General features: G+C 40.1%; 1 protein-coding gene across 2 annotated transcripts; it reads right to left on the minus strand.

Annotated features, from left to right (window-relative positions):
- Nucleotides 1-1,737: 1,737 nt before the first annotated feature.
- On the minus strand, nt 1,738-15,101 carry RPP40 (ribonuclease P/MRP subunit p40). Of its 2 annotated transcripts, XM_054817347.1 has the most exons (8): nt 14,819-15,101; nt 12,900-13,044; nt 11,522-11,590; nt 10,059-10,154; nt 8,767-8,892; nt 4,536-4,734; nt 3,444-3,578; nt 1,738-2,172 (listed from the first exon to the last, which is right to left on the minus strand). In XM_054817347.1, exons 1-8 carry the CDS (start codon nt 14,945-14,947, stop codon nt 1,974-1,976), a joined length of 1,098 nt encoding a protein of 365 aa, XP_054673322.1. In that variant the 5' UTR covers nt 14,948-15,101; the 3' UTR covers nt 1,738-1,973. The 2 variants fall into 2 exon arrangements, with proteins under 2 accessions (XP_054673322.1, XP_054673323.1); XM_054817348.1 differs by lacking the exon at nt 11,522-11,590 and having other exon boundaries at nt 14,819-15,095.
- Nucleotides 15,102-16,791: the final 1,690 nt, after the last annotated feature.

The following is a 16,791-nucleotide window of genomic DNA, read 5'->3' on the forward strand; positions in this document are numbered from 1 at the left end:
CAATAGCTGCTGCACTCCTGCTAGGAGTATTATGAAGCATATGCGTAAGACTTCACTCCATTCTCTCAGTTAATAAAGGAAACAAACCCACCCATGCAAGATTCTTACTTCTGGATGGCAGTTGGTTTCTTTTCAAAGCAGCACACATACTGTGGGGGAAAAAGTTAGGTTAACTAGAATCTGACAGAAAGACAAGCATGTTCGCTGCAGCAGCTACAAACTTCATCCAACTTTTCATAAAGATTTAAGATTTTTAACTTTGTATTAGAACTTTTGCTGCAGGTGTAACTTCCAGGAAAAGCCCAGGCTTTTAAGAGACCTTCTGATCAAGGGGAAAAAGGAAGACACTTCTGGTTGCCAGTCTCTTTTGTGAAAGTTGACACATGGCATAATCCCTCAACAGACACTTTCAAAAGCAGGCTTTAGCCAACACCTGAAGCCATTACACTGATGCTTAGTAATGAAACAATGTTTGAGCCAGCCATGTTAAATATTTACTAGTCAAGTGTCAAGCCAAGAACTTTCCCAGACTCTTGTCCATTCAGTTGTGATCGTGTGAGTTTATGTCTGTACCTGTGACAAGGTGCACTTCTGCTCCTGGTAACCTACTAGAAATATCTCATGGCAGGATAATTTTGAACAATGATTTAATGATTTAGAAAACTGTATGCCAATTTATCAGAGTTGTGTTTGTGAAATGTGTAACAAAACTTGAGCAAAAGGGGTTTAGTGGAGGTGTATGACAAACAAATACCATCTAGTAAATCATCCAGGATGTTTCTCCTCACTGAAAGAAACCAATAAACAGATAAAAAAAGAAAGCTCAACTGCTTCCCATGGGCTTTCTGCTTTACTGTGCCACTCACCCTGACAAGAGATCTTGATGTTTCCACTACAGCTATGTGCTAACTTCCACTACCAATCTCTTGCTCCATCAAGTGAGTAACTTCCATTTTAGCACTGCACTGGTACTTTAATGATACACACCCACTCCATGAAACAAAAAACAAATAATGCCCATCCTCCCTCCCCCACCAAACCGCCATCCAACCTTTCATGGATTTCAAAAGGAGTTAACCTGGATTCTTTATAGCTGCCTATGCTCTCAGCATTACTGCTTGTTGTTAACAAAACCTGTTTCACTTCAACTGCATTGTTTGAGGGTATGTCCATAGCGTTCTTCCCAGAAACACGTCTGCAATAATGGGGCTGTGAAATCTTAGCTCCATGAGTTGTCCTGTAAGCAAGAACCACAAGCTACTTTTAAAAGTAGAGATTTGGTTGGGGTGTGAGTGTGTGTGGAGGTCAATTAAGAAAGCAAGCAGCAGCCTTTTGCATCACTGTTAAAAATCAACTTCTTTCCGATAACCAACTATGATTTGCAAAATCCAAAAAGCAGGTCAGTAAGCCTTTACTTTTTCCATGTTCAATGGATGCTCCTCCTATTGTTACATACCTCTTTACCCTCACCTTTTTTCTCCTCCTCCCTACCAAAAGAGAGAACACATATCCCTTTCCCCCCCCCGCCCCCCAATTTGCCAGCACATAGGCTGAAATGTCTTAAACATGAATTTAAGGTTTTACAGATCCTTAATGTAAAGAAAACACTAAATCCCAAACTGAGCTTTCCTCCCAAATATTTTAGCTAGCAATCTGTAGAGCTAACTTTCAAATTCCAAAATTACTCCTGGATAAAAGGAAACCACCTACAGTCAATTCCTGAAAACTTAAACTCTCAAAAACATATCTTTTTCTTAAAGCTACAATTGTGAAGTCTTTCAGAAGGCACTGTATGACAGTGAAGAAACAAAAATCCATTCTCTCCATTATAGGTCATCCTTTAAGGGCTACAAATAATGGAAAAACATATACAGCCTCTTAGTACTCATCTAATTACTTTTATAAAAACTATCTTATTGGGTTTCTATACAGTAACATGGGATTATTAGAAAACTTCTTCTGTAAACACAGCTTTATGGAGGACAATCATCATTAGTTCCTACAGCCATTTGAAGCCAGTAGTCCAAATTTCTAAAAATGACAAAGTTGTACAAGTTCTCTCCTCCCTTGTGGAAACCATGTTCACTTTCTCTCCAGGAAACAGGGCTGTCTGCAAAGCCATGCACAGTTAAGGTCAGCCAATATGCCAGTTTTGGTTCGCCAAAATAGCAACTGCAAGGAAGAAGATAAAGTAATCAATATTTAAACTGGAATAGAAAGCATGTTCAAGTATACAATATAAAGTAAAAAAAAAAATTAAAACAATGAAAGACACAGGCACTTTAGTGAAAATTTGTAATTAACCGTTAAAAAACCTGCTTTAGAACATTTTATTTATTATGTACTATCAGAAGACATTAGGAAATGAAATAAGATTGACTCTTGATTATTCATACCATACTTTTAGACATGGCAAGCCTACAAGTTATAGCAATTAGAAAAAGTTCTAAGGTGTAAAATAGCTGTTCTGAATTTCCTACAGCATGCATAATCTTTTAGAAAACACAGTATTTACTGAGAACAGTTGGTATCAGGGCAAAAAAAGACATAGGAGGAAGAAACATAGTCAGGCTTGCTTGACATAAATACTTTTACCACCAGAAAGGAAAAGGATTACAAATAATCAAAGCCAGTCACTATCCACTGTGCTTAAGTAGAGAATAAAAGCCAAGGAAATTTCTGTTCCAACCCTAGCCTAAGGAGGCTTTCTTTATGAGATTTGAAAATTGCTCAAAGAGTAATGATCATATTCCAGATAAAGCAACAGCAATCTTGTCATGAGTAAGTCCTACAATCATTAGCCACCAGGCACTTCAAGAATTGTCTCACACACAGAGCAAGGAGCTTCCAGAATTTGCTATCGGTAGCACTAATATACAGTACAGGCAGATACCACTCTGATCCATGATACACTAGTATCATGTGGTTTGGTATTAAATTAGAACTACAGCTACCCCATTTATGTTACAACACTTCATTCAAAAAAACTCACTATAACTTATTGTAATGCCATAATAACCTGGAAGTACCTTGTGATACTTTTTTTGGTATCATAAAGGGTGTCAATCATATTTTCCATCAGTAGTTAAAAATACTAAATTGGACATATTTGAGGGCATCTGATTTTCATAGATGAGGAATGTGAAAAATGTAGAGGCTTAGTAGAGCCACTGTTTCTAAGAAATTAAGATAAAAAAAGCAAAGTCCTTACTAGAATATAGGACAGGCATTTTCAAATTTGAAGTATCCAAAATTGTTTATTGCTTTTTCATACCGATGGTAAGCTTCCAGCTCATTTCCTAATTAAAAAAAAGTCTTCATTTTTTATATCTTCTATTTACCTCCAACAGCACTACTGAAAAGTAGTATTTAAAAGTGATTTTGAAAATTAAAAAGTGTCAAGAGGATAAGTGCTTTAGCAATGTACTCCTGTCAGCCCTTACCACAGCTGCTCCAATAACTGAATTATCTTCTCAGGAATTATAAAGCCTGTTATTGTGCACAAAAAAGCTTTTTCCACTATTGTGTTGGGCTGAGGACAGCAATAGGTTGACAAGAAGCTAGATGATTTGTTGTCTCTGGAAAAAAAAAAAAAAAAGAAACCAAAAAACCAACTGAAATAAATATACTTTAAATCATCTACACGAAGTTTTAGTAAACAAAACTTGTACCAAACAAGTAGGATCTATGTATATCATCAAAATTAATACCAAAGCAACTAATGGCCAAGCAATTAATACCCAAGATATCACGGTCCTGTAGGTTAACCCTGGTGAGCACCTAAATACCACACAGCTGCTCGCTCACTCACTCCTCCCTAGTGGGACAGGGGAAAAGAATCAGCAGGGTAAAAGTGAGAAAATACATGGGTTGAGATAAAGACAATTCAGTAGGTAAAGCAGAGAGTTGCACGTGAAAGCAAACCAAACTAAGAAATTAATTTACTACTTCCAATCGGCAGGCAGATTTTTAGCCATCTCCAGCAAAGCAGGGCTTCATCATGTGTAACTGTGACTTGGGAAGACAAACGCCATAATTCCAAATGTTTCCCATCCTTCCTTCCCCCAGCTTTTATTGCTGAGCACACCGCCATATGGTGTGGGATATCCCTCAGGGTCAGTGGAGGTCTGCTGTTGTGGCCATGTTCCCTCCCAGACTCTTGTGCACCCCCAGCCTACTCGCTGGCAGGGCAGTGTGAGCAACAGAAAAGGCCTTAACACTGTGTAAACACTGCTCAACAATAGCTAAAACATCCCTGTGTTATCAACACTGTTTTGGTCACAAATCCAGAACACAGCACCACACCAACTACTACAAAGAAAATTAACCGTATCCCAGCTGAAACCAGTACACATGGGTACCCCTAAAAACACTGATAAGTTATTCAAGACTTACAACAAACACTTAAGTGCATAACAGACTTCCCACTTACAGAAACATGTCCTTCTAAATTCTTATTTAACTCTTTCTTAAAATAAATTGTGGCTTTCCTTACTTAAAATGTATTTAAAGATCAAATAAATTCAAATACTTACAAGCTAACTTGATTCAAGACAGCACCTAGCCATTCAAATAGTTCCTCTGTACTGCAGGACTCATCTGGCTTTCCTTGTAGTTCGTTACTTTGTAACACCGGACACTGCAAGTCCCTTAATGTGTTGAATGTTATTTTTGGCTTCAGGGCCTGTATTTGGTTTTTTGAAAAGTATGACATCAACGTTGATCCCTCTGCACCTTAACAATACAACACCACAAACAGCTGTTACAAAACTACTAAACAAAAGGAGCACTGAATACATGAAACCTTTGTATATATATACAAGAAAACACAGCGTGTAAAACTGCTTACATGCTGTTATCTTTGGCAAAAGCCATGGAATCTTCGGCTTCCTTATCTTCTTGGAAATAAAAATTAGTTAAAGATCCAGCAACTCAGCATAGGTCAGTAAATTTACTATTTAACTAGCAAGTATAGTTCTGTCAATAGAAAATTCGAGCCAAATTAACTGGGCAAGTAATAAAATGAACCCATTAGAAAGAGCAATTGAGTGTTCCTGAAAAGGAACACATGAAAGGGAGCAGGAACATGTGTTAACTGCTCCCCAAGACAAAATGGTCTGCAAACACACTCACACTGTGAGCACACCCATGCCTACATACATGAGGCCAGAGAACATTTTGCTTTATTAGTGCCCATATGTACATTCCCTTTGTGGTCATGCACAGGTACTCACTGCTGTAGAAGGACAATGCATGCCTTACACCATTAGGTCATCTCTAGCTCAGCATCTCCAGAAATTCCTGAGGCATTGCAGTTTGTGAGGGAGAATACATGTGGTAGGTGTACTCAAAGATAATCTCTAAGATCAGGCAAAGAGAACTAAGCTCAAATGAACTGAGGCGGTATTCCCTCCAAAACCACTGAGTGTCTAGAGGGATCCAAGTATCACTAGAACATGAACAACTCCAATGGAATAAATTCCTGTAGATGTCAGGAATATATGACACTACAGCTTTTTGCAAAGTAAATTCTCCTGGAACACACCTTCACAACTGCAGAAAGTTTCCCTTTTTGTTGTCCTGAAAGGCACTCAGTCTTCCACCCAGCATGTCAAGTTAGTGGATGTCTTAGGTCTCTCAGCAGAGGACAAGAATGTGTAAGAATCCTCCTGAGAGGTCTTATCCCATCACTAAAGACCACATACTTGTTTTCCTAGATGTTGTAAACTTAATTTAGGAGCCATAAGGTTTTTGAGAAAAATTCTTGATTTACAGTAAATTAAAAAATCATCTACAGATAAGGTATATTTGGAAGGTGATATTATCCCAGAAAAATACCAGAATCAGTCATCAAGACTAGAGACCCTCATACCCACCTGGCTAAGGTGTCTGCCATTCCAGAACACCATTTTCCCTGAACAGTGGAAAAGTGAGCAGGTGACTACAGGTTTGAGAACAGATTTATCAGTGATATCAAGAGGAATTCTAGGATAGTCTGAGGGGCAAGGATTGAAGAGAGAAGGGAGGAGTATAGAGAAATCAAACTGTACCACAAATCTCGCTTTACTAGGATCAGAGAAGGAAAAAAAACCAGTGCTAAGTCTTCAAACACAGTATGGCTGTAACAGTTAGATGTACCTCGATGGACTTGTGGGAAAAGCCACATTTCTTCAACTCTAGTAAGTGATCCAAAACAGCAGGTAAAACTCTAAAAACCCAAGCTAGACTAAAAACCCAACCTAATCTAACCAAGCATATTACAAATTAAGAGATATTAACCAACTTACTTCTTGAAGCAGTAAGATAACTGACGTGGAATCAATTCTCCTAAATTTTAAATTCCAGATAATGTATTCTATTTTCATAGAGTAACAATGGGTCTCTAGGCGACCAAGAAATAATACCTTATTCGTGAGAAGGCGGAAGTCCAGAATAGCATTCAAATACCACAGGAAAGGCATGTAAGAACAGAAGAAATTCAAGAACAGGATAGAGTTCACTGCGGAATACAATATCCAAGACTTGCTATCAAAACTTATGGACTGCCTAAACTCCACCAGCCATATTTATCTAATTAAGGACAATCATATGGCGAAGTAGAAAAAGGAGTCATACTTCAAATAAGGCTGTCCGAGTACTGAAGGGTATAGTGACAAAGACAGGCAGCCACTGAATTCTTGATAATTTAGTATTTTTATAGAGATATATTTAAGTCTGAAGTATGCTAGAATGGATGATCTTCCTTTTGGCATTAGTTAGACTAATAGGTTCAAAGAATGTGTAATATTGCCCAAGAATTCTTAGTCAACTATAAAAAAAAAATATATACATTTTAAACGTTCATTCCATATGGGAGCCTCAGCTATAGTCCTAACTGCAAGAAATCTCAAAGACTACAGTCAAGACTCCAACAGAACAATTCCTCTAGCTACAGAATAGCTTCCCATGTCAACAACCAGGCACATTGTCAAAATTTTTTTGGAGGCCAGTGAATTTCAGCCAATAAACATTTTAAATTGTCATAGAAATTACAGCAAGAGAAAAGAGAAGAAAAGGTTGGTTTGCCTCTGTCATTAAAGAAATGAGACACTCCACATTCCCTTTTTCTATTGCTCTTGGTGCCAGAACCACTAAGTAAGAAAAACAGGTATGAAAACAAAAAAAATATCTTGCTTTTGGAAAGCGAGATGAATGTTTATAGGTTTGCAGCAGTGCTGGTCATAGCAAGAAACACCAGTTATCAGCAGGAAGGCTGAAAGCAGAATGTTCACCAAGGACATGGATTCTCTCAACAAAATACATCCCTCTTTTTCCCCTTCCAGCAGAATCTACATGATGCCTCATGTCTATTAATAAAAATCTATAAAAGTTTTATTTTGTCATTACTAAGGAACTAAGAGTCCTTTGTGTGTTATGAGCACTAGATTCCTGCACAGAAAGGCATTCAGATTTAACTCCATATTCAGGAAATGATTGACCTGACCCAGCTTTTGGATTTAAGAAAGTGAGGAAAAGGAACGCTATTCTTCCTGAATGCTGCTACACTGCAGCAACAAACATAAGAAACATACCGGCCCTAGAGGCATTTTGCTCTCTGCTCAGGGTCAATAAATCCAAGCAAGCTGAGCCTGAAGATCCGCCACCCTAGTTGGATTTATGTCACCATTTATGGTAGCAACAGTCTTCACTGTGACTCCTTCCTGAAGGCTACAAGCATGGGAATTGCAAGCCTTTAAACAATTTCTGTATGACAAACAAGGAAGGATCCTTGTCATATGATTAGTGCTTAAAAGACAGAGGGGAAACATGAAGGACTAAAGTGAAACATGGGACACTACTAAAGGAGCTTGTAAGCAGTTTTAATTTCTCAGACCAGTAACTCCCTCTCAGACTTGGTCTTGAAGAGCCAGGCAAGAGTAACAATGCAAAAAGCAGATGGGAAAGCATTCTCTGGGACGTCTCTGACATCCCTTCTCACTAGTTTCAAGACTTCATGACTCAAAGCAGAACCACACTAAAAGCTACACAGCTAATGCTACATATCCCTAGATACAGCCTGTTCTGAGGTAATGCAAGCAACTGAGGACTTTGGAAAATGATCCTCAGAGGAAGAACAAAATCCCAGAAGAAAAATTCATGTAATCAGAAAACAGCAGGCAAATGAATTCTAGAAGAAAGGTGATTTGAGACAATACGATTTCTTACAACCATCACCTCTCACTCTGCTCCAATCTCAAACAAATGCTGGAAAATTAAATGCTAAAATAAGCAGACTGCATGTGTATCAGCGTACACAGCACATGACAGAAAATGGGGACTCTGTACATGTCCTATAACTACTGATGAAACAAAAAGTTCCCCATCTCTAGTACTACACCAAATATGTAATTTATGTGTATTAATAAAAAAACCAAAAAAGTGTATTAATAATGTTTATGTATGTCACAGATCTATAAAGAAGAGGCAGCGCTAGTGAACAGGCAAAGTTACACCAGAAAGCCTGGGCAACACAGAGACAAGGAAATGAAGCAACTAATGAATCACTGTTGTGTTCCTAAACTGAAATGTTCTGCTGTGTAGGAAGTAACACACCAGCACTGCCCCCACAAACAAACAAACACAAATGAAAAATCCCACCCAAACACATTTTAATCTAACTTTTCCCTCCACTAAAAATGCATTTGGACAATCACTAGAAAAGAACAGTAAACTAAAAACATTTTGACTTCACGTCAGTTACATTTTAGTTTTACATTTAGTTATTACCTGTATTATACCAAGCTAACAGGAAGTCAAATTCTAAAGGTTTCTTTTCTTTCAAGGCCCAAAGCACTCTGTTATGTTTCTTGCTATCAGGGTGAAAGCCAGAATCAGTCAAGTCAATAGTTATAACTGCAAAAATGTACAAAAGCAACAGTTACTCAATTGAAATAAATTTTAATACTAAATTCATTAAGAACTGAAAGAACACAAAGAAACCAAAGAACATTTCAAAGATGCTGTATATGTGAAAATGAAGTTAAAATATTTGATTATGCAAAAATGACTCCCCATTATGTAAATAAATATTCACCTCCTGCTGGCCTTATTTTGACATAGTCTGGAACTGCCTTCTAGTGACTGGAAGGACAGATTCCTTTTGTAATGGCAGTGACAGAAGCCCAAAACCAGCGCCTAGCAATATCTTGGTAATTAGGCAATCTATTGGCACTAAAAAAGCTAGTTTCTAACATCAAAAGCCACATATATGGCAATGACACTTTTTCAACTGTTTTCTTCTAGGTGAATTGGTCCCAGGCTAAAAGTTACATTTATTTTTCAGATGGAAATGTCATCATACATTTTACTTGACAAATCGAATAGTAAAATGACATCCCATTTTGCCAAAATTCTTATTATAGATAACAAGTTTCTCCTTCTAAAGTTTTTATGTAACTACCTATCAACTACTGCAGATTCTAATACATAGCGTTCATGGGGTTTTTTAATTATTTAAAAAAAAAATAACAAAACTCACACTCAGTATGTCTCTTCTGCAGCTGTTAAAAAATTACAGCATTTTCCAAGTACTTGGTATATGGAGACTACCGTTTTAAATGCGTCAAATGTAATACAATTCTCCCTTTCAAGCAAGCAGTCTTGGGTGAGGCTCTTCACTGTTTTTTGTTTGTTTGCTTTTTTGTACAGTGTGCAAATTTTAAGCTCTATCTTAATTAATTTATTTTTTTTCCAATTTAAATCAGAAGGCATAGAAACAGCACAGTATACAAAAATTCTTGAATCTTACATCACTCTAGTATAAAAAAACATAATGAAAAACTAAGAAATTAAAAATCACATCAAAAGAACACAGATTTGTTTCCTTATAACTGCCTTATTATTTGGAAAAAATATTTTTTCCTCCTTAAGCAGCCCTTGTATCTGCATCTGGAAAAATATGACCTAGACAATAACCAATTTTAAAGAAAGAGAAGTTGCAGCATTGCTGGTTTAACATCCTAACAAGGTGCTTCACAGACAGATCTGAAATAATCATTGTTAATATAAATAATACTTACTATATCTCATTACTTTTTTGCCAGAATACTGAGAAGGGCGGCCTTGCAGTCCAAGTTCCTCATAAGTATCCTTATCCACTGATAGAATTAGTTTTCCTATAAACAAAACAAACTTTAATACAAATAATCTTGTACTTTGCTCCCTTTGAAGTCTTCTGAGAACCATACACCTTATACAAGGTTAGCTCTGGATCAATGATATTACTAATGTAATCCAGAGTCCTTCGTTCCAGTTAAATGGATTACCAGATTAACCCTTAAAAAAAGTTGTAACTCAATTACTCTTTTTTATAAAAGAAGTCTTATGAACTAGAGTAAGTGTAACACCATTCTTGAGATAGTCATAGCTTTTTTACTGTACTACTCGCTTCATTGCCCCAATCTTTCCTCCACTGGTCCATTAGCATTTGCTGTGACATTGGTTGAACACATTACAGTAGGGCCTTAGTAAACAGTCATGAATGCACTGCTCAGCTAAACGTACAAAAGCAGTTCCTCCAACTCCAGCGGGACTACTTACATTGAGTAAACTATGCTTATTAGTGATGAGCAGATATGCACTGGAACAACTCCACTTCCACGTTCATCAACCAAATCTGGTAGCTGCCACTTGGTACAGAATTTCACACAACAGATCTCTACTACAGTCTTTTGATTCTGCTGTACAAGTAACAGTATAATACAGAATACAAACAAACAAGGCTGCTGCTGAAGACTTCAGATAGTGACATCACCAGAAACTGTAACACTGTCTCTGCATTAATTGTGCATAGCTTGTAATAACGGTATCGTACAAACTCAATCACTATCAAGTATCCATTTTGCTAGGACTGTGCTAACAGAGCAGATATTCAAATTTACTTATCCCTGATGGGCACCTGTCATATTATAGCATCTTGGGTGAGAGGGCTGATAGACCAATTTATGGAAATAAGACAACATATTTGAAGCCCAAAATAGCTTCATTATTTTCTCTGCGTGTAAAATCCCACCTGAGATTGAACGTTTTGTCATAAAACTGTGATGGACTGCAACAGGGTATTTTAACATGTCACATAATTGTCGAAGAATAAACACTGAATATTTAAAAAGTGTTCCTAAGCAGTGCTGATAATTCGGGGGTTTTGGGTATAAAATCTGTCTTTAAGACCAGTAGGAAACAAGAAGTTGGAATGCAATCTTTTCACAAAAATAATCCTCTGTAGCAATTGCAGTTACAACTGAAGGACTGACAATCCGATATTATACATAAGTGAAGCTGATTTTTTAAAAATATTTCCTTTAGATGAAATAATTTAACAGCATGAATGAAAAAAGTTATATTTCTAATAAAGTTGTCAAGTACAGTAAGCATTAAATTTTCCAGTTTACATCATTCCAAATGAAAAAAAATACAAACCCAAAATCCACCCCTAAGACCATAATCAGTATGTATGTATGACTAAAATCAAAACAGAACATACCATTTGGTAGCAGAGCTGCAGTATTATCTTGATCAATTTTTGTGTTATAGGTAAGTGCGTAGCATGAACCTTTAATAGCAAAGCAGAAAGCCATGAGATTACAGAGTCTCTAAAGACAGACATGACAAAATGAAAGATTCACCTCAAGATAATCAAGCATGTCAAATACCATTTGAATCACTCTAAACCCTTGTGTTTTCATCAACTAACTTTCTTCCACCTTCTCAAGCAAAATAGCATTGTGTTGTTATTTTTATAAACCTTGGAGTGGCACTATTTTAAAGGACCTGTAATACAGATAACATTAACAATATGCCCCAATATGAAAACACTTTCTTTCCACCTGCGACCTTCCCCACTCAGCAAATGGAAAACCTCATGTTTTCCCAGACACATTTCTATTATTAGTTCACATGAAGACAAGGTGGAAGATGCTCACGTTACTAAATATATTTTGTAGCATTATCTGCCACAACCAATTTTGTACTTAAAAATACAAGAGTCAGATCCTGTAAACTTAGTGTACAAATGTCATACTGCTTCCATAAAACTACTGGCATAAGAGCCATTAATGAGACTAAAGTAAATATGAAAAAGAGTCCCACATTTAGAAAGTAATGGATCTCATTCTTCCGTTTCACCCACATGTTCTCTTTTCTCCTCTCTTTTCCCAAGAAAGCTTTTTTTTCTCCCTGACAATCATCTGAAGGGTACAAGATTTATCATGAGCCAAATAAGCGGGGCCTGCTCGATGAAAACAGCACGCTCTGAGTATGCAATAGTGAGTTTGCTGGGCAGACGCTGCATCTTTATTCATATCCTCTTTGCTCTTACTGCATAAGGATGAGCCACCACAGCTCCACTAGCACAAAAAAACCCCAAACAAAACAAACAAACAAAAACACCAAAAAACAAACCACCATCACCACCCCAAAAAGCATATTTTTTCCCTCTTTCTCTTGCCTGCTGTGGAACACAGCTAACACAGCTCTGTGTTGAAATATGAAGGAATTGGAAAGAGAAAAGGGATTTCTTGCTGATTTCTGCAGAAATCTGCATAAAGATGAGATGTAGAAGATAAACAGGTATAAGGATACATGGAAGCCCTCTTGACAGCTGGCTTGCAGAATTAAGAAGGAATAGGGAGAAATTAAGACGGAACAGTTAGAGAAGTTTTGGAACCATTGGGCGTAAACAAACACTGACACACCACAAAGCAGAAAAAAGCAGATAAAGAAATTAATAGACAATTTTCTTAGCATTTTTTCTTCCCTTCCTTTAAAATACTTTTCAGAATAAATAATGATAAATGGATTTTACTGTGTTATGAAAAAAATACACTATTACTGCATCTGTCATGTTCTGATTAACCCCTTACCTTTCTTCACAAAAGCATCAATGAATTCATGAGCGACCAATTCGTGAACTGATAAATTCCTCACCAGGTAGTACTCTCCAACATCTGCAATAGTATTTTTCAGCACTTCAGGTAGTATGCCACATTCAGGGATCAAAAAAGACACCTATTAGGAACATATTTGTAACGTAAATCACATCCTAAAATCTGTTCTGGAAGACAACCAAGAAATTAAAAAAAGCAAAATTGTTCTTTTCAAAGAAATCAGTATGTTACACCAAAATGAGATGGAAAAAAAATAATTTCAAGCTATTGTCTTCAAAACGTATAAATTTGCAAAAAGTTTCCATGTATAGATATATAATAGCATTTGAGGTGTTACATAAAGACATGATTTTACACAGCATGACTTAACTAGCGATCTTGTTTCATGTCATTATAAATTTAGCTGGAAATTGCACTGGAACATTTCCTTCAGCCCTTGCTATAGGAAGCAGTTATAACTAAAATGTAGGCTAAGCAATTATGTAATCTCAGTGGAAATGCAAAGACCAAAGTAGAATTTAAACTAGTTTTTGAATCAATGCATTCTCCTCTGTAGAGTATTTTGGAGATCAGGAGAGTGAACGGACCATCAGAACAAAACTTGGAGATGGGCTTACGATTTTCAAAAAGGTCAAAAGGTATACATTAAGGCTACAACTTCTGTAGCAGGTTTATAATTTAAGGTTTTCAAAAGGTTTCTTTTCAAAAGGGACGAGCAACTAGCTTTTCTTACTAAACTCAACATTCAGTCTTTTGGTCCAATTGCCTACCTTTAATCTCCCTTTTGTTTAAAAACTTTCCTGTACACGTTTCATAGATCAAGAGAACTCTTTAGTCGGGGAGACCAGGACAAATGAGGTCATTACATGGAGAAGTACCAAGCTTCCCAGTAACTATGCAAAAGCAGCATAAACGTTCATCCCCCTGCTCCTTACCACTCCACCCCTCAAAAACACCTTTTTTCTGAAACAAAGGAGCTCACAGGGAACAGGTATAGATCTCCCTTTGCACACATACGCAAGAGAAGTAAACTGACAGATGGGCTGCCTGCCACACGAGTAGAAAGCTTTCTAGCTAGCTGTTAAAAAAATTACTATGGAAATAGCAAGAGTGCCTGCCTGACACTTGCAACAGGCAAAGAAAGGAGAGTGAGCTGGCAAAAACCAGCCTTCACAATGTTAAGTTGTCCAAAACAACGAAGCAGTTGTTGACGACGGCATGACATGATAGTCTGGCAGAAAGCTGGACAACATGAAAAAGGCAACTTTCAGGGTACACTTGCAGCCAGGCTTCAGCTGAAACCTCCCTCACCGCTGAGGGACTCCCTCGGTCCCTCGCTGCTTGGACTAGGAATTTGTGGGTGTCGCTCCCTGCGTTACTTGCCAGATAGCACTGACAAAACATTGTCACCTCTTCCACTGGGTCGCCCCTCTTCTCTGCTAGCTTGTGTCCACATGGCCTTTCACTCTTTGAGGTGCCACACGCTGCGTGAGACCACCAAGCCAACAGGGGCTACTCTTCCCCCACCCTCCCAAAAGATGCGTGCAGGCCACCTCTGGCGAGGGTGGATGAACCTTCCAGAAAACAGCCTGGCGCGAGGTGGAGCGCCAGCAAAGCGCCCTTGGAACGGCTGACGGGCAGAACCACCGGGACCCTTCTGCCCGTGCTGAGGGGATGCTTCGGTCTCACCGGGGAGCCGCGGAATCTTCCGGCCGCCCGTTTCCCCGCGGGGCCGCGCCCCGCCCCAGGCGGGCTGGCCGAGCCCTGCTGAGCCCCCGGCCCGTGACCGCCCCCACAGGGCCCCCACGTCGCGCCCGCCCACGGCGACGTCCGTTAATCCCCCTCGCCCCCGGCTCGCGCCTGCACGAGCGGCAGGCGGGAGCGGGCGCACTCACGCGGCAGTTGTAGGCGTGCTCCTGCACGTGCGCCGCATGCCGCGAGCGCGCGTGCCGCGCGTGGCCCTTCTCGCAGACCAGCAGGTGCCGCGGCACCTGGCGGAGCCGCCGCAGCGGCGGCACCGACATCCTCCGCCGGCTCCGCGCGCCGCGGGGAGCGCCGCCAATGGGGGAACGACCCACCGACCACGTCACCCGCCGCCCGAGAGGGAGCGACTACGCGGAACGGCCAGAAAGAGCGAGGAAGGGCGGGGAAGAAGCTGTGCGCTGGGGTCACTTCCGCCTGCTCCGACAGCGCAGCTGCTTCCGGTGTAGCGCCGACTGAGCGCGGCGGGAGGTGTGCGCATGCGCGGCAGCAGGGCGCGAGGTGCGGTCGCGGTGTGGGGGCGGCGCCCATGACGCTTCCCTGCCATGTCCTACCGCGGAACGTGTGCGCAGGCGGTGCTTTTGGCCCTCGCAGGTTCAGAACAACCCCGGCGTGAGGCAGGCGGCAAAACCCACACGGGTTTTGGGGTACAGCAGCTGTAGTTCACGGCAGTTAAAGCATGTGCGTGCTCTATGAGTAGCTCTGCAAGCGGGAGCCAAGCCCCGCAGCTATTGAGGGGGAGGGTTGTAGGCCCCTGGGGCATGTTTCCAGCTAGGGGATGGTTTTAGGAGAGATGAATGCTTGAAGGGATAAACGGACAGGTAGATGTGTGTCCTGGGATGGCTAAGGGCACTGGGGCAGCCTTCAAGACGTCAAGCAACCACCTTCTTCTTCCCTACAGCAAACACTAGCAATATATGAACCCCAGCGGCTGCAGGGTAGTGTGCACCCAGTGTGTGACAGGCTGTTACCAAAATAGTATCTGATTTCATCAGGGCCCTACAGAGATACATCAAGTATGTCGATTCCTACTGGAAATTTGTGGTCCGTTAGGTCTCAGCACATTTGTAGTACTAGCTGCAGTTTTACAAGGTCACGAAGAAGATCGTGTGTCTGCTCTCACTGCAAATAGGACTGCTCACGTTAGCAAGCACGGTGCACAAGGGCTGTGACATTGGGCCCTGGCTCCGCGGTGTCCTCTCACTGCTTGTTCTGTACATTGTATATTTTAAATAAAGCACGTACAAAAATTTCCTCTTTCCACCTTCCTGCAGTTTTTCTCTTCCTGGTCCCTTAACTTTGTGGCTCTTTATTTTAAAGGGATACCGAACGACTTTCTTGGTATTTGCTGTTTCTGTACACTGCACAAGGCTGTACCTAATCTTACTTAAACCACCACTCAAGTCTGTCCACCAAATGTCCATCAAGCTGGCAAAGCCGACACTCAGTTCTGATGCCAGTTTGACAACAGTAGTTCCAGAGATCTCCAGCTCACCCTGGGGTGATCTTAACCTGCTATTTCTAGATGTGATGTTTGATGTTAACACTTGGGTATATGAGTTTGGCTGTTCCACTCCCTTAGGTGGTTGGATGCCGTGAGGAAAATTTTATTCAGTATAGATTAGTATAGGAGGTTTGTTTAGTATAGGAAAGTATACATTATGGGTCATTTGTTCAACAGCTGCAGTGTTACACAGATACGAACCATAAAATTCCAGCTACATACCTTGGTGGTTTGATATTGTACCTCGAGCACTCTTGCTCAGTACCCAGTCAGTTATGGGCTGTTTGGCTGAAGTAAATAGATAGCACTTTGGTTTTCTAGATCTGTATTTCCAGTCTGGTGAATTTATGTTAAGGCTTCAGCGGTCGATACACCCAGGCCCCGCTTCTAGCACAGACTGCGCTTTTCTGGTGCTCTGTCTATGTTTGGGTCTGCCTGATGTTGCTGACTTAATAGCTATAAATAGCTGGCAGCGTGAAAAGGCCGGCCCTGACAAAGTCTGCATTACAGAACCGTGCTTGCCTGATGGAAGGAGGGATGCTACCGAGGGGTTACTAGTTCAGCACTTCTGGCTTGTTAGGCTGATTCAGACCCGCTTGTTTC

Source organism: Grus americana, chromosome 2, assembly GCF_028858705.1.
Source record: "Grus americana isolate bGruAme1 chromosome 2, bGruAme1.mat, whole genome shotgun sequence".
Classification (NCBI taxonomy): Eukaryota; Metazoa; Chordata; class Aves; order Gruiformes; family Gruidae; genus Grus; species Grus americana.